At 36.6% G+C, this 23110-nt stretch overlaps 1 protein-coding gene across 2 annotated transcripts in view; it reads left to right on the forward strand.

The window, feature by feature from the left end:
- Positions 1–3388: 3388 nt before the first annotated feature.
- LOC112947344 (phosphatidylcholine translocator ABCB4-like) overlaps positions 3389–23110 on the forward strand; it is a 40464-nt gene continuing 20742 nt past the window's right edge. For both annotated transcript variants that reach the window (XM_026039407.1, XM_026039408.1), the window contains exons 1-14: positions 3389–3441; positions 3814–3911; positions 6463–6517; positions 9310–9457; positions 11080–11173; positions 13017–13208; positions 13526–13697; positions 14968–15092; positions 18098–18269; positions 18921–19034; positions 20106–20216; positions 21141–21266; positions 21450–21653; positions 22011–22181. In XM_026039407.1, the coding sequence (XP_025895192.1) occupies positions 3439–3441; positions 3814–3911; positions 6463–6517; positions 9310–9457; positions 11080–11173; positions 13017–13208; positions 13526–13697; positions 14968–15092; positions 18098–18269; positions 18921–19034; positions 20106–20216; positions 21141–21266; positions 21450–21653; positions 22011–22181 (1785 nt within the window). In that variant the 5' untranslated portion in view covers positions 3389–3438. The remainder of the gene's footprint in view (positions 3442–3813; positions 3912–6462; positions 6518–9309; positions 9458–11079; positions 11174–13016; positions 13209–13525; positions 13698–14967; positions 15093–18097; positions 18270–18920; positions 19035–20105; positions 20217–21140; positions 21267–21449; positions 21654–22010; positions 22182–23110) is intronic.

Raw genomic sequence — 23110 nt, forward strand, 5'->3', positions numbered from 1 at the left:
GAAAAGAAAAGAAAAGAAAAGAAAAGAAAAGAAAAGAAAAGAAAAGAAAAGAAAAGAAAAGAAAAGAAAAGCCATGTAGACCTGAGAAATAAGAAAAACTTACTGGAGGTTTGAGATCTGAAATGTCCTCATTGTCCTCTATTTACTTCTGTGGCCCTGGCAGACTAATTGATGAATAACAGTTTTATGCTTTTTTCTTCTTAGACATTTTTGGTTTCCTCCAATATTAGTTTCTTCTAACTCTCACTTTTATAGAGATCACACTTTTTAACTCCTGAATAGAGTTGACTGATGTGTGTTTTTTGTATAAACTCTTTAGTCACTCATTGACATGCACAGTCTTTAAAACTATATTCCCTAAAACTTTAAGTCCCAACAATGTTGTTCAAAAACAAACAAACCAACAAAATTTATGCACATAAATGGAAGAGCTGATAAAAAAAAAAAAAAAAAAAGAACTATGGAACTAGAGCTATGATTCTTCATTCAAAAACTAAATTAAGTATAGAAGCTCCTAATCCAAATAAACTTTTCTCACAAACTTCTGTAGGTAGCTCTACAGTAGACTTTTCTCCATGTCCCCGTTTACTCTTCAGTGTAAAGAGAATGAGTAGTTAAAGATGTCAGTTACATCTGCTACATCAGGAACAACTCGGACATTACTCTTCATACATGGTAATCTGAGAATTACAGATCAGGACTCTAATTTTCCAAGGTTTAGCTTGCTAAAGGTAGGATTGATAAAGCATACAACAATCTAGCTTTGCATACATATACAATTTCCTATCCTGCAGTTTCCTGAGTTCAATAAATCATTAAAAATTATTAAGCACTTGGTTCTTGTTTGAAGGCATTTGAAATCATTCCTTTGAAAACATGGTTAGACTTTCTAAGTCTCATTCTTCTGTTATTATCTATGATTCCTGAAGTTAGAAAAAATACCAGTTTTGCATCTAAGAATCTTTCATTGATGAAGAATGGCAATAAATCCTYTAAAACCTCTCCAAAATTCCTCATAGAAAAAATCAAAAGGTAAGAGGGATCTCTGTGTCTGAACTTTCACCTGTTTCCTTTGTGTTCATGATAGTGGGTGTCTATGTTCTTGGTATCATCAAAACAATTACTCAGTGAATTTTCTCTCTGTGGTCATATCTTTAATTTGCCACATGATGGCCTCATTTGCTCAGACAATAGCTACACTAATCTAGACTTTCTCTCTCTCTTTTTTTTTTTTTTTTCCCTTCTCTTCATCACAGATGTCTTGTTCAACTCCTAATGCATATACTTTTTTTTTCCCCCCATCTAACCAGATGGGAAAACCTAATCAGCTTTTGACCTTTTGATTATTGTTCAGGATCCCCACTCTCTTTTCTACCGAAAGGAACAGCATCAATTCACGGTCCTGACAGTTTTGCGACTATGTTTATTAACATTAGAGTTCTTAAGATCTGAGATTATTTTAAATAAAGGCATAAACTGCTCTTGTCAGCTTGTACTATGTTAAGCAGTCTTACTGGAGGAAATCGATGATGGTAGGTAATGCTTATTTTATGTTCAAGTTGAAGGCCTTTAACATGTTTCTGATTTAATATTATTTATCATAAATATAATATTATTTACTATTATTCATCATAAATATAAAGTAAAAGGTTAGATAAAAGTCTTCCTATTCTTTAAATGAATTTCTGAGGGTTACAAGAGCAAGAAAGGGTTTTTTTGGCAAAATTATTTGTTACTTTAGGTAGTCATCAGTGTTCTGCCATGAACTTTTCAGTATGGACTAAATCTTTCAGGCCAAGGTATTAAAGATTTGCAGACACTTGCTGACATCGTGGAAACTTAAACAGACTTAATAGTATATAAGTATCTTCAAGTACTAGACCTTAGCCTATTACTTCTATAGCCACTTCACTACAGAAGTTGAGCCAGAAATGTCAAATAAGTGAAACATGAATCTTGGCTTGTGGTGCTTTACAATACTTTCCATAGTCTGGGTAATTTAATTGTAGATAGGCTGTTTGGTGTCATTTTCCTGACACTGCTGTCATTCTACAATGACTTTCACAYGGCCTATGATTTTTAAGGAACAGAAAAAGAAATTTACAGCATTGGATAGTAAAATGCTACAGTTATATTAAATGAAACCTTTAAACCTGCAAGACAATAAATTTTACTGTTGATGACAGTATTTCATGCCACTTGAATTTAGTATTTCATGTCATAGAGGGTAAAAGCATTATACAATAGCTTGATCTTACCACTAGAATATTTCAGTTTAATATACCACAAACATTAATATAGATGTATAATGCATTTTTATGTCACTAAATTAATAAAATAACCTGTAACAATTTAATTTTATGATTAGTAAAATTGGTTGCAATAAAGATATATAGAGATGAGAAATTACTTTACACAGGGAAGAAATTTSTTTGTGGGAAGAGATTGCTTCACAGGAAGTAATATCAGTATATTCAAGAATATCATGGAAATGTGTTCTGGAAGTATGCTCAAGAATTTAATATAGCTACACAACTTAAAACTCTCAGCTACCCACTGCAGAAGAAATTTGTTTCACTTCAGGAGATAAATAATTGCTTCAGAAGCAGTACCAGAGTTGGCTTTTCTGAGAAACAGAGCACTAATGAAGCTTCCTCTGGGTGCTCCTGAAGATCCAGCTTGTCCTGTTTGCTATGGACAGCCAATCCTCATCTAATAGCCTGCTAATCCTTCTTTATCCATCCATGCCTATACTGATTTGAAAGTTTTCCTTTCCTTTCCGTAAGTCTTATAGGACTTAAATGTTTTATCCATTGCCTCTTACAGCATTAGAGACAGAGAATCTTTACTAATTTTCACTATGGAAAACATATGATTTTCTGCAAGCAAACTCCATCTTCTGGGCACAAGGTATCCAGAGAGGAACACACTGTCTCCCTTGTTGTTTTGGTCAGGGGTGTTGTTTTGGTCAGGGGTGCCTACACGATGATAACCAGCTCCTGCCACAGAAGAGCTTATGGGTTCACTGGCCTGTGCAGTGGTCCAGAAATGGTGAGATTTCACACTCCTCCTGATTATCCCTGAACCTTGCAAGGAATGATTGGAGCCTTAACCAAAGCAGACTTTGGGAAGAGCAAAGAGGTGGCTTTCTGATGKGCTCTCAAGAGCAACAATGATCAAACAGGCTGTTCAAAACCACCCATTGCTGAGCATTCCCTGTTTGGAGGTGGACGACACAGATGTTCCCCTGAATAGCCAGCTGGCTCCAGGACCACTGCAAAACGCTGGCATGAACTGCTACCAAAAACTTTTTCCTCGTTAGAGTTTTACGTAGAAGTGAGCGAAGTCCAACCTCACTGCACAGCCCTATTCAAACTAGTCCTATTGATTGCTGAAAAAGTTTCCGAAACTGGTGAAAACAGATTAAGATCAGTCGTCATGGTAAGTCAGTAGATTTATTTCATCTGAGAGATATTATCAATGTTTGATGGGGAAGACTAAAGAACAAAACTCGCCACTGAAACTTCATTAGACTTTAAAATGCATTTTGCTTTTTATTTTGTATTAATTAGGGTAAACTGAGGAAACTAATGTGCTTTCAAATTAGATRCCCCCCAAGGATTATGCACAGGCATAGTCAAATCCTGTAAGAAAAAAACAATTTCCACTGCAAGTCCTGCTTAGAGACTGAAGATAGGCCAAAACTTTGACTTCAAACAGCACATCAGGATATAAGCCTTCAGTTTGCTTACTTGCTGTATTTTCAGCTAAATAYTGCTTGTTGTTTCCTGATGTACTTCATTTCTCAAACAGATTAAAATGGGCTCTGAAGATGAAACAAAGTCTTACATAAATAGCAAAGATGACAACAACGGTGTAGCATATCGGGATTATGGATCTGAAGGCAAATGGTAAGTATCCAAATTGATTTCAAAATATTCTACTAATGTTTTACCTTTAAATAGCTGGGTTTAAATCTTACCTCTAAACAAGACCCCAATAATCAAACGATTTTCCTTTTTGGGAAAACTCTTTGATATCTATTTTTTCTTCAAATATATATTAATTATTAACAGATAAATCCTATGGAATCCATCATGTCAAGTAAGTCTGGGCAGAAAGAAGTTTTGCTGGTGCCTTGTCACTGTGATTGAGATTTTCAGCTTGAGTTACTGAAAAATTTGCTGGTGTATTCACCCTTGTGCAAGGAGATAGTGGCTGCTTTATACCTGCTTTGTACCAAGGCTAATCTGAAACACTGAAAGAACTGTAGTAAGGGTAGATAACGGACAGCTAAATCCAAGCRTGCCTTGAAAGCAGTGTAATTTTAACTATAATATAGGGCCAATTTGGGTTAAATGTCCTGCACATTCTCCCCTGCTGGCCCATTTATCCATTTCAAAAATGAAATAGCTCACAGCAGAATGCACATTTCCTGAAAAAAAGAAATATATGCTATTGTAATTCTCTGTTTCATATGTTATGCATAATCTCTAATGCACTTCAGGGGTTAGTACTGTCTGAGTGGGATTTACAGACACCAGGTAAAAGTGGAAACAGAAACTCATCTCGATAAGAGTTTATGAAACTGCTGATTGACACAATGTTCCACATTCTCTAAAATAATATGTGCCAATGACAGCAGGAGAAAACCGAGTATTTAACCGAACATTGGACTTTCCAGTCTCCTAAGAAAAGCCCTATTGCAACACAGTGGAAAGAGTTTGACATTTCACCTACATCTCTAAAATGTACTGGATAGGCTTAGTTTTGTTTGGAGAGTGCAGGCAGAGTTTGGAAAGATGTCTATTCAGGTAACGGCCTTCTCATGCTTCCTATTTGGTTTTATGTAGGTCAGAGTCACTTATGAAAGCTCATCTCCCTTCCTTTTCATGCTAAAGAGGAGATACTTAAATCTGATTTAGACAAAAAGTTGTTTAAAAAAACAGAACTAAAAACTTTATTTGAGTGACTACATTCGAGCAACACAGTTTAATCCGAAATGGCCAACTGTGCTCATAATAATTAATTATTGCTTAAGCAAAAACTGATCACCCTTGCTTTCGGATCTAGAGTTGCCATGCTGTATAATGGCAATGCAATGCAGATAGGTTTACTACCAAAATGGAAACAAAACAAAAGAAAAAAACACTAAAGTTTTCCTATAGTAGGCTTAGCTAAAGATTATTGCTTCAGTTAACCTGTTTTCCAGGCAAAAAGCTTCAGCTTTTTCAACTGCAAGGCAAAACACATCATTTTAGCATGATTGACATAACTCTCCTTCCAGCCCCAAGAATCACATCATAGAGTTATACTGTCTGAGTAATAACTCAGAGAGTATCTTCACATAGTATAACTCATATATCCTTACATAGCACTTAGCTCTGAGTGAGGGAGATTAATTCCTGCAAGCAATTTTGCATGTTTAGTGTTTGTTTAGATCTATTTGCCAAATCCGTGTTGTCTAAACCTACCCTGGTGCATGCCAGAGCTGTCTGTGTAGCATGCAGGTGCACAGTAAGAAGCGTTCCCCTTGCTGCCCAAGGAGGTTCTGCAGTGCTTGACCAATATGAAGACTTTTAGACTCTTCACATGCTGTGAATATGTAATTAACCCCTGAAAAACAGACACTTGCCTGAACATTCAAAGCAATTTTGCTGAAATTCTATCTGTTCTTTTTTTGTTGTTTTTACTGCAAGCTCTGCTGGCCATGACATAGCATTTCATTCATTCTGCTGCCACCTCCTCCTTTTCCAGCTCAGTTTCATTTTCCCTTCTTTGTACTGAAATTCTTGTTTCAAAGAAAACATCAACTCTTCTAAGTTCAGTTCTACAGACTGATTCTTAAGATTAGAGACCAGTTAGCAGGATTGCAGGCTTACGATATGAAATGACACACACAGTCCAAAACTAACTTTTTAGTTAGTCCATCCACGTAGTTTTCAAAATATATTTWAAAAAATTGCCAATAAGTAATATTAGACCCTAATAGGGTCTTGAAAGGCTAGACAGGCAGCTTTAAATGATCAAAGAACTCCCCAGGCTCTTCTTCAAGAGAAAAGTGGAGTGCTTTATAGATAGGAGGAAACTAGTAAAGTTTGCTACATTATCAAACTCCCACTATAGATTTAGCTAAAGCCACTTTTAATAATTTTTAATGTCAGCTGTGATTTTAAATATGGATCTCACATAAGGACTTAGAATCTAGATCTAAACTGTCAGATTTCTTTCAGGAGACACCTTGTATTTGTACAACATCAAATCTGAAGATTTCTTGAATATTTTTTTGGCAGTTCAGAGAAAATCACTGAGCGTACATTGAAAGTTCTTATTTTATTTTCCTGTATCTCCTCCTTACATTTGAACACAATTAAGAGAATGCAGTTGTATTAATAATGCATTAGACCTGCTTTGATGTTTTAAGTGCTCTTCCTACTTAAAAACACAATCATAATTTTTTAGCAGTGGGGACAAGAAGAAACCTGAGAAACTGAATATGGTCAGTCCGTTAACAGTGGTAAGTTCCATGCAATTTGCGTATTTAGCAATCACATTGTACCGTAATTTTTAAAATATATTATTTTTGTATGCATATCTCTATTCATACTGCAGAGCTATACTGGAGGCACTTGGCTGTATGTGGTATAAAGTACTGAGAGATCTACAGTGGGAAGGGAAAATGGAGGAGAAAGGAAAGAAAGGCAGACAGAGATGGAGGGAAGTAGCTTAAATCCTGTCAGTGCTGGGGATTTTTACTGTAACAKCTCCCTCCAACAGAGGCTGACATTGCTCTATTAGCAGGTCGGTGGAGAGGGAGGTGTTACATAGATCTGAAATGTGATCAGTTGGAGACATGGCCAGAAAGAAAAGGAAAACCCGCTGCATAAGAGAATCATATAACAGAAATCTCTTTCATCTCCCAAAATAAAGCAGCCATGCTTTCAAAAGCACCTGGCATAGTCGCTTAATGGAATATTCTTAAAAAAACATTTTCAGACACATGGAAATTTTAGTTTAGTTCAAGTCATTCTTTTGCAGTTGATTGTAATTAATTAATATTATGCTGATTGCTAACTAGTGTTGTATCTTCTCAGCCATCCCTCACCCAAATCCACACTTACACACCAGCAAGCCACAGGAGAGATGCACAGCAAAGTTTACAATATAGTATTTGTTTTAACAAAGTGACTTGGAAGCACACAGCTTTAAGCTCTGTGAGGTCTTCCTTCATCTATAGGCTACAATATTTACGGCTTTGCAGTGTTAGAACAATCCTAGAGAAATCCAGGTTGGAAGGAAGCTCAGGAGGTTGCCTGGCCCAATGTCCCGCTCAGAGACAGGCTAAGCCTTGAACTTAGGTTGTTCTGGGCCTTACTCTGKCAATGCTGAAAACCCCCAGCAGGGGCAATTCCATGGCCTCTCTAGGCACTTGTTCAAGTGCTTGACCATGGTCATATGAATAACTTTTCCTGATATCCCATCAGAATTTTCCCTCTTACAGCTTTAGTTACAATAATATTGCCTAGCATCTTCAGGACTTCAGATAAAAATATACATGAAGAAGTGTGGAACGGAAGTCAGAGAGCAGCTCCTATCCTTTTTTAGTCTCAACAACTGCCAAAAGATCTAGGTTAATTAGTAGTAGACTTAGGATTTATTCAATTTTAAGTCAAATCTGCACCTAACTGAGAATCTGTGTCTGCTTTAGGAGAGAAACTTTTCTTTTTCTTCTTTTGCAAATGCCTATAAAAAACCAGTCTCTCTACTTCCTGGAGCATTTTTCCAGCATTTAAACCAAAACTGTTTCTGGCGGGTGAAGCAAGAGAAAAACACTGTTGCACAAGAGAGGAGTGATAACAGTGAGCACCAAATTCCCATCCTCCCCGTTATTTCCAATCTTATCGCTGCATTCAGCATAGCTCCCATCTTCCTCCTCATTTTCTGGAAAGCTGTTGGAAGCTTGCTGAATAAACTTACCAGAGCAAAAAGCAGACATACGTAATTCCCACCTCCCCAGACATGAGAACAAACACTAAATCGCTTGGACTAACCACAGAAAAACAGCTCCATTCCACTCAYGGCCACAGCAGAACCAGTTCCCCTCAAAGAACAGCTGCTGAAGGGCAGCCCATGGCCCCCACCTGCACATCAAGAAGCACAGCTTCCTTAAGGGATTGCTTCACACCCTTGGTTTTTGGGACACAACTACCAATTGTGGAGGAAAAGACCATGGATCCTCTTCTTGGCTGGGGAACCAGCGAGGAATCAGGTGAACTGATGCACCCGAGATGTCACGAGCTAGCTGGTGCATCCCAAGCAAGCGCCAGTGGCTGCACAGAGATGCCCTCCAGGATGCTGAAGCCTTCCCCTGCACTAGACAACTAAGGTCTTATGCTTTTACTGAAGGACTCATGCTCTTTATTATGCAACAAGAGATAAATTTTTGCCTATTTGTCTCATTTCCTTCTTCCTGACTTGGCACCTGGGGTCAGAAAGAAGCTCCTGCAGGTTGTGGCTCTCAGACCACCACACATAGGCACTATTTTTTCACTGTATGAGAGGTGATTTACCCCTCAGCACAAGCAGAAAAAGGTAACTCACARTTATCATGCACTGAGAGTCTATTTAGAGGCTCCTGTGGCAACAGCAGCCTGCTTTGACAAAAACTCAAGGTAATTATTTCTAGTTACCTACGTCCATACAGTATAAGTGATAGTGAAATACAAATAGCAAAAACTATAGTGAAATAAGTTATAGGAGAATATAGTACTCTCCTTAATAAACATTTCCTTAATAAACATCTCCTTAATAAACATTAAAATATTKAAGTTGTGCGAAAAGTGAGAATAAAGTAATAAAGTATATATCCTTTTTTACAGCTTCAAATATTGACCCTGTAGTTGCTTAAAGCAGTAAAGAGCCACTAGCCCCAAGTGTGTACATACTTAACATACTCTAATAGTGTATACATATATATATGTATGTATATATAAAATATTTTAATTTGTTACTTTCAGTTAAGAAATTCCAATGAAGGTAGTTAAATAGAAGGCAAATTGAACTGAATATAGACTTTTAGATATTTTATTAATAATAATATTTTGTGACAGTCATTATTAAAACACTTCTTAAGGTGTTATTTTATAATTTTACCATTTTATTTCACTTTATATAATAAAATACCATTATTTCACTCTTTTTCTGGTTTACTTCTTAGCGCTTGCTTCTGCATCATTAATACTGTGTTATTGCTCAAGGCATTCACTGCGATTAGTGACATTTTCAGTACATTTTCTTTTTTGCTTCCAGTTTCGCTACTCTGACTGGCTGGATAAGTCCCTCATGGGGCTGGGCACTACCATGGCCATACTCCACGGAGCAGGCCTTCCCCTCATGATGGTCGTCTTTGGCGACATGACAGACAGCTTTATTGCTTCAGAAAACATTACTTTCCCAGGTAGGAACTGTTGTTGGAAAAATGGCTTTTGCACAATGAACAATGATCTGATTGGGAAAAAAAAAATTAAAAAAGACAACAAAAAAGGACAGAAAAGCAGTTTGCCTGAGGCTTTGATTCCCAGGGAACCCATTTGCTTCCCAGGGAACCCATTTGCTCCTTCTTATCAGGTGCATTGCAGGTCCACTGGTAAGAGTCAACCAGGCTTTAATTTTGACCTGTTCCATATTTCCTCGATTATTCTTCTGTGCTTCTACACACACACCACTAGTTCGCTGATACTTGGGATACAAGGAAACATTGTCAAGTATTACAAATGGAGTTAAAGAATAGACGAATGAGAAATGGTAATAAACAATCAAGAGGCAAAATGTGCATCACTCACATACATAACCTACACATATATATATATATATAAAGGCCTTAGTTACAGAAAAAGTGCAATAAATATATGTCATCACAATAGTTATATATTTTAAATTATTGAAACTGTTGTGTCATTTTAGAGGGATATTAAAAATGTCCCACAGAGTGATTTATATATATATATATATATAAAGGCCTTAGTTACAGAAAAAGTGCAATAAATATATGTCATCACAATAGTTATATATTTTAAATTATTGAAACTGTTGTGTCATTTTAGAGGGATATTAAAAATGTCCCACAGAGTGATTTGAGGTTTATTTACCTTACCTGCTCCACAAAAAAAGCTCCTAATAGATGCCCACTTTTGTAATTGAACAAGAGATCTTCTCCTTTAAACTTAAGTCTTTTTTTTCCATAAAATAGAGAAAGTTGTTCTAATGAATATAATTTATTTCTTTTATGTGGCTCAAATGTGAAAATCTGATCCTGATAAAACCTTATCCTTCACCTTTTTGTCTAAACTAATGRAAGCTTATTTTATTTAAATGTGGAATTTCCCAGACTTCTCCAAAGACCTCCATGCTGCTTCTCACAAAGTCTAAATATAATGGGCAGAATCTAAATCTCAAAAGCTGTTATGGTYACTTATTGTAGAGCTAAACCAGAACCAGGCATCTTAATTTGAAATAAAAGTGCCAAACATATTCAGAAACTCCACAAYTGCTCATTGCTTATTCTCTTGAGTTGCAGACAAATCCTTAGACAATTACAGCTTTAGCCTTAGGCAACAAATAGTGATTAAATAAACACACATCCCCTGGACAGTTGGAAGGAAGTGACTCATATCATATTCACTAACTTTCTGAATCTTACTTATGAACTTGCATTCATAAAGTACATAGAAACACTATTAAATAAGGTGTGCTTTTTGGCTGCAGGATATTGCTTTTTATAAATATTCATAAAATCGGTATGCATTCAAGAGAAAAGATTGCATGTGAAATTCGGAATTCCAACTGGTGACTGTTGACTGCTCAATTTAAATATTTTCTTTTCTCCTTTCTTCTGGCTTTAGAAAACGCTTTTGCAGTGTGATTCATACTTCCAACTCCCTTGCACACAGTCAGGTGTGAAGTAACTGCTGCCTCTTAGGCTTCATTCAGCATTGTTGGAGTGTGAGCTTAAAGAATGAAATTATTAAATTGTGCTTTAATAAATATAATTAACATGTTTTTCTCTATTTTTTCCTTTAGTGAATTTTTCCTTACCAAACAATATATCAATGAATCTTTCAATAAAAAATGTTTATTACAATCTAATGGGGAAGTTGGAGGAAGAAATGACCAGGTAATTCGCAAGTTTTCATTCCCTTCACGGTTTCCTTTCTCTTTTTGTATAGTCTTCTAAAGCTAATTTTAATATTTAGCCCAAAATTAATCACATTTTCGTGCAACTGAGGGAATTCAGTTTTATGTTTTTAGGGTGAAGTCATTGTATGAGTCAGGTGGAAACTTGGGAGGATTGKGAAGTCAGACACAGTGGAGTTTCCATTAAAGTCCCAAGTTTTCCATTTTCATTTGAACTTTAACAACTACTACTACAAACACAAAAGAATGTCCACTCAAGTCACTCAAGTAATAATAGTGAATGCCACTGGAGGGGTAAATCAAGCACTTTTAAAGGGTATTTTAGTAGCTTTTTCTGTAATTCTTTATTGAACTACTTTAATATCCTTTTCTTCTTGAGGACAAAGAACAGCCAACAAATTTAAATGACAAAAAAAAAAAAAAAAAAAACAGAAAAATAAATTAGGCCAAGTAAATATGCTCATGTATTTTTACTATTTCTGACTGCATAAAATAGATGCAGGAAATTCAGTACAATGAGTAATTATACCTTCCTATTGACATCCTTTTTTGTTTGCTTATCTTCTAAGGTGGTAAGCACCAGTTATTTTCAGAGAGAGGGAACACATGGTATCATAGTTTGAGCAACTTCCATGTTTAGGATGGAAGGGGCATTGTTCCCTTCTCTCTGCCTACTTCTACCTATCTCATCTTTCTTCATCATTTTATTTCCATTTCCCTTTCAATTCCTTCCTTCCTTCCTTCCTTCCTTCCTTCCTTCCTTCCTTCCTTCCTTCCTTCCTTCCTTCCTTCCTTCCTTCCTTCCTTCTCTCTCTCTTTCTTTCTCTCTTTCTCTCTCCTCTTTCTTCACAGCCTTTTCTGTAGAAGGAAATAAAAAATAGCCATTTTTTCCACTTAAGAGAAGCAGATACCTTTAAAAAAAATAGGTCAGACTGTCCTTGAAGTTTGTCCTTGAAGGGACAAACTGTAAATGCTACTTTTGCTGTAAACCCCTTCCTTTTTAGTATGAGAATTAGGAACTATTGATACAAAAAAAATGTGACTAAATTCTGGAACTCAAATCTAAACACAAATATTGGGTATACTAGTCATACAGAAAAGCTGGAAGAATCATAGCTATGATATTCTCAACAATTGTCATTGAACAAATAATTCTGATTATATTTTAAAATAACCATAATTAATATAGATTTTTACACAGACATCAATTYATTCCATTGGGGTTTGGCATGAGAATTTTTGAAACAAATATTAATACTAATATTTTTTTTCCAGCTTCGCAGCATTTCATAGAATTTCTACTAGGCTGACCATGATTAATGTCTCCACTCAATTATTAATTTAATTTTATGCCATTAGTATTTTTCAATTTAAATATTATATATTTTGTTAACTTCTAAACAAAATACTTTTGACTCTTATTTGTAATGGAAGTATACAGAAGAGCTTTGCTTTTTTATCTTTCTTATATCTGCAGAACAGATTGCATTAGCTGTACCTAGACATCAGTTTGGTTATTTCTCCTTAAGAGTGCACACATATTTTAAAAGCAAACTCAAATTTCTTAAAGAAGCCTAAGCAAAACTAGTGATGATGGTGTGCAAACATTTAAARTTCAATGTCTTTTTCCTTCCTTTAGTAAATGAACATGCATTTCCCCCATGTTGCTATATTGCTCTTGGTTTTACATCACTTTAACATTTTTTAAAATCCTGTTCTCAGATTTTTGAAGCAAATTTCTGAATTGCAACCTATTGCTAGGATTCTAGTTTGAGTAGAATTCATTCAATTTTAAATCATTTCTCCTATATGTTTCCTTTCAGATATGCATATTATTATTCTGGAATAGGAGCTGGTGTTCTTTTCGCTGCCTACATTCAAGTTTCATTTTGGACACTAGCCGCTGGCCGGCAAATAAAGAAAATTAGACAAGAATTTTTCCACGCTGTAATGAGACAGGAGATTGGATGGTTTGATGTAAATGATGTGGGGGAGCTCAATACTAGACTTGTAGAGTAAGTATTAATATCAGTTTATTCATCACATTAATAACTATATCATAATCATTATGACTGTTAAACATTGGCACAATATGTGCCTCAGAGCAGTGATGTTTTGTCTTCCTGAACTCATCTCTAAGCTATATATCATTTAAAAAGAGATGTTGGAAAATGCTGCTCCATGCTCTGTTTTGCCACAGTTTGTAGTTTTGTTGAATTACAGCTCTTACAAATGTGATTAAATATACTGAGAATGTATGATGTATGAAAATAATGATTTTCTGTGATTTTCACACTTTTCTATTTGTTTGGATGTCATTTGCTTTTTTTAGTGACATATCCAAGATTAATGAAGGAATAGGGGAAAAAATTGCAATGTTCTTTCAGGCAATAGCTACGTTTTTCACTGGATTTATAGTTGGTTTTACAAAAGGGTGGAAATTAACGCTTGTGATCCTGGCAATCAGCCCTGTTCTGGGACTCTCRTCAGCTCTCTGGGCAAAGGTAGGAAAAAATGACATTTTTTTATAATGATCTGTTAATCTGTATTTTAGATAATCCCTTTTCTTTAAAGATTTAAAATACATTATTGCTCTTAGTGAAGTTAGAGGTGTTAGTGAAAAACTTTTAGCTTAGACCTTGCCTACATTCAGAAAACTCTGAACAAGCATGATGACACCGTATAGCTKATGTATAAGGAAGTTTGCTTAACTGTAAAATACTCTTACATGGAAAGGCAAAAAGTAGCAATGCCTTTGCCTCCTTCCTGAATCTCAACAGCTGCACCAAAATAGCTAAGTGCTATCAATAAAATAAATAAATAAGTGAGGTAAAATACACAGTTAAGGTCATCCTAGGTAGCTGCCAGAAATTTCTGGTATGAACCTGCAGAAAATCAGGTTCCTCATGATAACCCTTGTCTGTTGGCTCCGACCCCGCAGTGACAAGAGCATCACACCCACGTCTGGAACATGGGCACAAAGAGGCACCACCATGGAGCAGCCAATGCACCACGAGCTGTGCTCTGACTTGTTTCTACGTCATTTGCTCAGCTTCCAATGAATAAAAATCACATACATGAAGTGGCGTAGACTGTTCAGAGAAAAAAAAAAMAAAMCCCAACAGTCTTTATCTACAAAACTGTAGTTGTTTTTGAGTAGGAGTTTCAAAGATACATAAGGACATTTAATACTAATCGACCATTGAATTTCAATGACACTGGGGAGCTTGCCCTTTCAACCAGGATGAAAATCCCAACCCTATTTGAAATGTGAATTCTTTAATACTTAGTAGGATTTGGGGACTCTGCTATAGCTTGATCTGCAAACTATTGCATATCAATAGCATTAAATGTTTTTTCTCCATATACTTTTCTGGCAATTTATTGTCCTGAGATAAACCAGAGCAGCTTGATGCCCACTCTGCCCTACTCAGATACTAAYGGCACAAATCTGAGTGCAAGGAACCTTGGAGATCCACAAGAGATCCTCTAGCTTTCCATACTGATGGATGTGCAAAGAAGCTGAACTTCAGCCTCAATTCAGTCTCATCTTTTGTGAGCAGAGAACATGCATTTTTCTAGTAAAGACTTTTTACGCAAACTAAGCCTTCTCATGATGTGCTTCATCAAATTGCTGCCTTAGAAGTCGCCTGTGAAGTCTGTTGTCTTTATGACTATAATAAAGTACATAGGAAGCTATTCAATAGATTAAGAATCCATAGACATCAGAGCAATATTTGAGTAGGACAGCTAAATGATTTTGCTTCTTCACAGATCATTTCTGCATTCACCAACAAAGAACTATCTGCATACGCAAAGGCAGGAGCTGTTGCAGAGGAAGTTCTGGCAGCAATTCGAACTGTGGTGGCATTTGGGGGACAGAAAAAGGAAATTGAAAGGTTAGAATATTTTCCTTCATTGACTGTTTTAAAAATAGTGATTAAAAGATTCTGAATCTCAATATTTTTACTATTGAATTCTATTTTCTAACTGTTTCAAAAAGCATCACAAAGCATGAAGCATTATAGCCATACATCTAGCGAGAGTCATAAGCAAAAAAGGGAAAGCATATGGTAAGAAAGGTGTAACAAGGTCACAGAGTGATGCTAGGCACATGTGTTTATTTTCATTGTACTGTGGAACATCATTCTTGCTATCTGTTTGATCTTTTATCTAAAGATAACCACCCCTCACAGAAACTGGCAATAGTTTTTCAGACTCAAAGTTCAATAACACTTGTGTCATCCACAGTAAGCACATGTAACTCATGCTTGACCTGGTTTTCTTTTTATGCTCCAGCTGCCAATGCTCCCTGTTCTCGGCAGCTAAGGAAGCCCTTAAGGTATCCGGATTTTGCTTCTCTGTTCACCCCAGCATGTCTGAGGCCATTTACCACCCTCATACCTGAAAAGCAGTCAATATGACAGCAATATGGATTTTTAAAATTAAAGATTAGTTCTAATCAAATACTGCTGTCTTGTGCTTAGGAGTCTGCATCTTCTAAACACTTCTTACCCTTCAGCTGGTGGCCACTAAAGCGGACAGGACATCAATAAAAAAAAGGGAAGTAGAAAGGAACTATGTGTTGATGGTGGTCAGTGTCCTCACTTAGAACTTTTATAGAATTTCTGACAGAGGACAGAAGGTCTCTGCATGTCCTGGAAATCCTCGACACAATCTGCCAACAGCTGAAAAATGAAAAAGACTGATATCTAGTAGCAATGATATCTGAGAGAAACTTCCGAAATATTGAGGCTCACTGCATGGGAGATACATCTCCTTGTGATCCAGAAATGGAAAGGACGTGACTGGGTCCTGCTATTGCAGTTAACAAATACGGCAAATATTTGCCCCGAATAAGCCTAAAAGCCCCATCCAAAAACCAATTACATTCTTAGCTATGCTGCTGTGGAGAGGTTATCCTAGTAAGTGAGCATTTGAAGGTTGGACATGCTTTTCTAGCAAAGAATATAAAACTTCCTATATATTCATTTGTTCCCATGCTAGAACTAAACTTGAGGTTTATTAGGTCCCTGAACATTTTACTTCCCGTAACATTTATAGAAATATTTATATAAATGATAGCTTTTCTCAGGTTGATTTTTTAAACCAACCAAATTTCAGTATAGGTTTTCCCTTTCATTTATCAACTTTATTTTTAAAATGTGTGATTTTTCTATTTTAAGGAATTGCGGTTCTTCTAGTTCTGTAACTTTTATCCTTCAACATCATGTATCTGGTTCTGTAAGATATTCTGAACCTCCTTTGTACTGAGAAACCCTTTCAACTTCACGACAGCAGGAAATTTCATCATCCTAATTCTTTATGTCTAAGTCATTAAAAAACATAAAAAAGATAAACCACATGACTGACAGAGGAATTCCTCATGTTATCTCCCTTGGGCATTACAGTTCCCTGTCAAACACTGCTATCTCCCTTCAAACACTTCCTTATCGTACTGTTCTTTTGCTACTTAACAACTACCACTTCATTAATAACTTATCCTATGTCTTTAGAATCAATTAGCATTAGATGGTTAAATGAAGTCCAGATGGATTAGCTTTACAGTTTTTCCCCACTAGAAAAGGCAATATTAAAGTAATTGGGTTAATCCTTCTGTTTCATAACCCACTGTCCATTTCATTTTATTTTAAATTTATTTCTGTGTTTATTCCATTCTTCAAGATCAGGTTATGAACTTTATGTACTCTTCTTGTCAAGCTACAATCTTGTAATTTCCCAGATTTCCCAGGTGTTATATAATAACCCGTATCTTAGAATTCTTCAGCCCTGTGGCTCTGCTCACAATTTGAAAATAGTAACTAGAAGCTCTTGCTACTAGACTAGGGCTACATTTGTTAGCTTGTTCAGAACTCTGGGATAAAGATTTTCATTTTACTGAAAACTGAGGCAGAGCTATCTAGGTTTGTAACTACAGTATCTCTGGTGTGATCTTAATCTCAAGTCTATTTTCTAAACTTCAGAATCTTGATATAGAAAACCTTTGTTACTCTCATTTTTTTCATCTGTTCACCTTTAAGTAGTTCAACTGAATACACTGTAAAAAAAATCTCTTTTTTTAGTGTTTCAAAAAGAAACTTGTCAGCTGTCATTTCTCACAGCACACAGGGCATGTAACTATTGTTAGCATTTGATTCTTGGGTCAAACATTTCTGACAGACTTAGTCCCTTTTCCATTGTTCAAATCCAATCTAGAATATCAGATACCTAGCACCTTCCTAAGACACTCTTTTACATTTGTTCTCCAAAGAGCTTTTAACATATATTGATCTTCTCTTACCTATATCACCGTTTCTTTCTTCCTTTACCACATACTGCAACATTTATGCAATGGTTATCCCATCCTCATTACCTTAGCTTTTTCCTGTTATTGATCCTTCTGCAGCTTTGATATTTCTGTACATGAAAATCACTTTTTAGAGCTCAGTACCTCTCAGCTTTTCCACTTTCTTACTCTATCCTCGATCTGTCTCCAAGTCTATTCTCAATCCTAAATGTCTCATATAGGCTACTCGGATGGAATCTGTGCTTTAGGAAAAGACCTCTTGCAGTCAGTCCTTTCCTATGGCTGAACTTAACTTTCCTTATGACATTCTTCATTAGTATTTGCTGGGACCTGTGAGGTTCCACTGAAAAACACAAATTTACCGTTGTTTCAGTGCTTTTCACCACTAAATTCACTCATCTAGGACTTGTATCAGACAAAATAGATGAGCAAAATTTGTTGTAATATAAAGGATGGTTAATACATTTTCCTCTATTCTCAGCAAGATTATCTCAGGATTTGATTATTGATTGTTATATTCTTTTATTTATCTGGGAATTTATGTCTATGTTCAATGAAAGCAAGAATAGTAAATTCCTGTATGTCTGTTTCTTTCAGATATCAAAAAAATTTAGAAGATGCCAAACGCATTGGAATAAAAAAAGCAATTTCAGCCAATATTTCTATGGGTATTGCTTTCTTTTTGATATATGCATCATATGCATTGGCCTTCTGGTATGGAACCACTTTGATACTATCTCATGAATATACACTGGGAAAAGTCTTTACAGTAGGTATTCACCAATTTTTTGTTAACAACATTAACCAAAAAATAGTGAACTGATCCTGTGTAATCTTACTGGGATATTCAACTTAAATTATGAGTCAGGTTGAAGTCAGCTTTCCAAAYGGCATTTTTCATTCCTGCTAACTAAAACAAAAACAGGAGGTGTAAAGCATAGCTTTGCTTATCATGGATATTTCCGTAAATTGRGTGGCAGCATAAAAACCATTCGCCTTGAAATCATTGGTTAAAGACCAGCTTGGAGYAGTAATAATTAAAAGCTATAATTTCTATATTCAGTTTTGGATCTTTGATAAACAACAGATAAAGCTTCTTTTCTTGGAAGACCTGGACTATAAATGTGGTTTAATTTTTGATCCCAAATGTAGCATGCCTGCTACTAAGCCAATTTTGCATCTTGAAAGAAGGAAACTTTAGACTGCTCTTAAGGATTATTTTTTTCCTATCAATGTTTATCTTTTCTGTAAATGACTGATATTTGTTTACTTGCTGCTTTGTCTAGACTTCCTTCCATTGSATAGCATATATGAGACTGCTTGAAGTAATGCAAACTAATATTCTCAGATAATTGAAACTTATCAATTAGAGTTAAGAATTCCTAGCTGTGTACTATGTTTGTCATTTTTTACCCCTTAGGTTTTTTTTTCCATATTAGTTGGAGCTTTCAGTGTTGGACAGACTGCTCCAAGCATGGAGGCATTTGCTAATGCAAGAGGAGCTGCCTATGCGATCTTCAGTATCATAGACAATGTGAGTATCTTCTCTGTGAAGGTCATCTGAAAATGCTGAACATCGGACTTTCCATTCTGAATAAGAAGTTAGCAAGCCACAACATTTCTCTGTACAATGCACTAACATGGACAGATTCAGCCTAACACAGTTTTGATATTGGACAAATATCTAAATGCTGTGATGTGAGCCCACGAATGAAGCAGCTGCAAATTTTGTCTGTCATTATTTACACACACACACACACACACACATAATATAACTGAACTTAGGGCTGTGTTACTGCACAACTTTAATGAAGCAAGGCTGAGGTGTCTGCTCACATCTTTTTCCCTCTGAGATCACGTCTGCCTTGCAGCTTGGGGTATGCATGCAGCTGTTGTAAATATATTCATGCCAACTCATGTAGCTCAACTTGAGCTACCAGAAATGACACCACCAGAAATGACACACCAGAAATGACACCACCGTGACTGAGGAGGATCATTTGGGCTGTCACACTTGCTCACCGGGATGCTGGCAGACTCTTGGATGGCTAGTAAGGACTGAACCTCTGATATAACATCATAGTGACTACAATGCTGCTTTAAAACTAATCTTGGGTTTTTCTTATGAAAGTTCTGTCTTTGAGTTTTTGTGCCAACCTACTTCTGATTCTTGAGTGTTCTGGGTGGGAATGGAAATCCATTAAAACCTAACTCCCTGTGTGGTAACTGCCACAGTTGGCATTTCTGACAGTGTATTGAAGACAACAGTGTAATTATGAACACAAAATACTGTTAGCTGGCATGTTAATGTATAGGTTCCTCCTTCCTGTCAGTTATATTTTAGCTCATTTCTATCACTGCCTAATTTGCACCAACAAGGACTCTCTTTGCCTTGAGTCTTAGCCTTAGTTATGCATCTCTGAGACCAGATTTGCCAGTAACATGGGTTGGAAGTTTCATACACTGCTAAAATTGATGTTTTCATCCAAGATGCTTTTCAGTGAGATCTAATGCAAATTTTACAACCCTATATCATGATAAAATGACAGCTGGAATCTAAACTTTTTTTTTTCTTTTTTTTTTTTTTGCATATTATTCTGCATAGGAACCTCAAATTGACAGTTCTTCAGACACTGGCTATAAACCAGACCACGTCAAAGGGAATTTGGAGTTCCACAATGTTTACTTCAATTATCCAGCCAGGCCAGATATTAAGGTATTATGCATGGGTGTGATACAGATTCCATTTAAGATAACTTGTTCTAGAGAAAGAGAACAGTTGCTATAACAAAAGTAAAATCCTAGAACTAACAGAAACTTTAGTTTTTAAACAGAACCAATAATTTATTTATCCAGAATTGGTTAGTTAACTTAATCMAGAGCTTTTTAAATAAAATATAGCTATGCAATTTTATTAACTAGAATCTAAACATTTGGAGGCCTTTATAAGTGAAAAATATAATAAAAACTTGGAGAAATTGGCACATGATTTATTGCATTTGCAATGCAAAATCTGCCAAAGGAAGGATTGTTTTGTTCCAGATCTCTCACAAAGGGGTGCCTTGATGCAATTAAGTGGAGATGAAAGAGGTCACAATGATTTCTGAGTGTACATCTATTAAGACTATACTGAAAAAACATCTACTTTTCCTATGAAGGTAGTTTGTTAACCTAGAACAGGGAACTGGTTTCCATTTTGTCTAGTATGAAGACAGAAGAACAGGGCTTTCTTGGGCAACATTTAAAGAGATAGACTAAGAAAAATATCTTGATTCTCAAGATATCAAGAGAAATCAACTGGTAATTATATCAGCAGTCATAAAAATCAACATGAAGACTTCTTTTGTTTCTCACATTTGTATCAGGTTTCAAAAAAATTCTAGTGGTTGTAAAGAAGCACTGTAAAGAAAGTATAAAATTAAGAATATAGTTTAGTATTATGTTATTTTGTCATATGAACAAGCTAACCGTATGGGTAACTGTGAAATGTATTGTGCAATGTAATATGATTAACTGGTCTAATGTAATTAGACCAGTTCTCGTGTAAGATTGAAAAAAAATCTCACTCTGCTCATTAGAGTTCTCCTACATTTAAGCTCACATTTTTATATATCATGTTTTTTCTAACATATTTCTTGAGGTACTGAAAGGCTTGAATCTCAAGGTTAACTGTGGCCAGACAGTAGCCCTCGTTGGTGGCAGTGGCTGTGGGAAAAGTACAACTGTTCAGCTCATCCAGAGATTTTATGACCCCAAGGAAGGCATGGTAAGAGAGCTCAAGTGAGATGACTGCTATGTTCAAACACAAACAGAACACACCTTGTTTGAAGTCCAGCCTCTGGCCTTGTTGCCCTTGTTTAAACGAAACAAGAAAGTCTCCTCTAAAACGGCACAGGCCAAGATGGTGTGAGCAATAGCAGACACTTGTCATCTGCATCCCTTTGTTTAGGTTACCATTGATGGGCAGGATATCAGGAGCCTCAACGTCCGATATCTGCGGGAGATTATTGGCGTGGTGAATCAGGAGCCCGTGCTGTTTGCTACTACTATTGCAGAAAACATTCGCTATGGCCGTGAGAACGTCACCATGGAAGAGATCAAAAAAGCTACCAAGGAAGCCAATGCCTACGACTTCATCATGAAGCTGCCCAATGTAAGCAAACCTGCTCTCTTGGTGAAGAGCCTTAGGTGGGCTCTCCCTAAACCAGCCGGTAGAGGAAGTTCTTCCTGGAGCTGTAACTACAGGAAGTTCTTCTTGTGAGAATAAAGTTAATGTCAACTCTTTAAGCCGTGGTTGGGTGAGCATTTCTGAGGACTGAGAAATACTAGAACTTGAGGGAYGCAAAGAATGAGGAAGGCACTCACTTTCAAACGRGTGTTTAGTGTTTCAGAACGGGGCAAAAATCCTGCTGGTGCTACTAACACAGACGTGGCCTTTCTTTATGCTGCCTTTAWTTGGTGAACGTATYGTGCTGTGGAGTGTTCTGAAAGMGTGTGTTGTGTCTTGCAGAAGTTTGAAACCCTGGTTGGAGAAAGAGGGGCCCAGCTGAGCGGAGGCCAGAAGCAGAGGATAGCGATTGCCCGTGCTCTGGTTCGCAACCCCAAAATCCTCCTGCTCGATGAGGCCACCTCAGCCTTGGATACTGAAAGTGAATCCGTTGTGCAGGCAGCACTGGACAAGGTCAGTATTGCTCTGGAGTGAAGTAGGTGAGCAGGAGCCTGTGGTTCCCTTTTCWCAGATGTTCATTTRAAGAGTTGCAAGAACTAGAGACCCCTAAAAGGTCAAAAGTAATTCTGTGTTTGGCAAATGTTCTCTGTTGATACAAAGACAGGGTGCTCTAAATGATTATAAAGTGCAAAATGGTTAAGAATAAGCATGAAAATAAATGTATTAAAGTTCACTGGCCCTATGTCAGGTTAGGCAGACTGCCATGGTGAAGTGTCCTGTAAGTGCCTGTGGAATTCAGTTCATGATACAATGAGTAGAACAGAATTGTCTCAGACTTTCCCCATCAGACTTCAGTTTTTGCTGCAGTGGACAGCACAACACTGGCTSAGATATGAGTTTTCCCAAGCAGCCTTGGATCTCATTATGGGCCATGTTCTTTTTAGTACTAGGCAAAGTAATTCAAAATAAACTTGGTTGATTTTGTAGATGTAGCTGCTGCTACATTTTGGCTGCAGTCTAGACGTAGCTAGACACCTAAACAACCGAAATAATAGTCAACCCTGTATTTCTTGTTGGCTGCTGTGCTTAGTAAGTGCATGAAGTGTTTATAAAACAGTCCTGCCTATTCCGCAGGGTGAATCAATCATATTCCTTGTTTTGTTTTTATCTCTCTGTCTCTGTCTTTATGTATCCCCATGATCCTCTGGGTGAATTTGAATTACCAGCATTGCATAAATGTTTTTAGCACTGATGACAGAGTTTATCTGTGGACAATTTYTTTAGAAAGCATTTTGCTTCTATATGCTTTTCTGCCGTAGGGGAAGCACTTGGCTCTAACCACTGTGTGGGGCTGTCTCTGAGAGAATCAGAGCACAGAAGCCACGTTCTTCGCTTCAAAGATTCCCTAATTCTTTCTTGGACACTTAACTCTCATTAATTTC

Source organism: Nothoprocta perdicaria, unplaced genomic scaffold (genome assembly GCF_003342845.1).
Source record: "Nothoprocta perdicaria isolate Ctin4 unplaced genomic scaffold, notPer1 scaffold_23, whole genome shotgun sequence".
Taxonomy (NCBI): domain Eukaryota; kingdom Metazoa; phylum Chordata; class Aves; order Tinamiformes; family Tinamidae; genus Nothoprocta; species Nothoprocta perdicaria.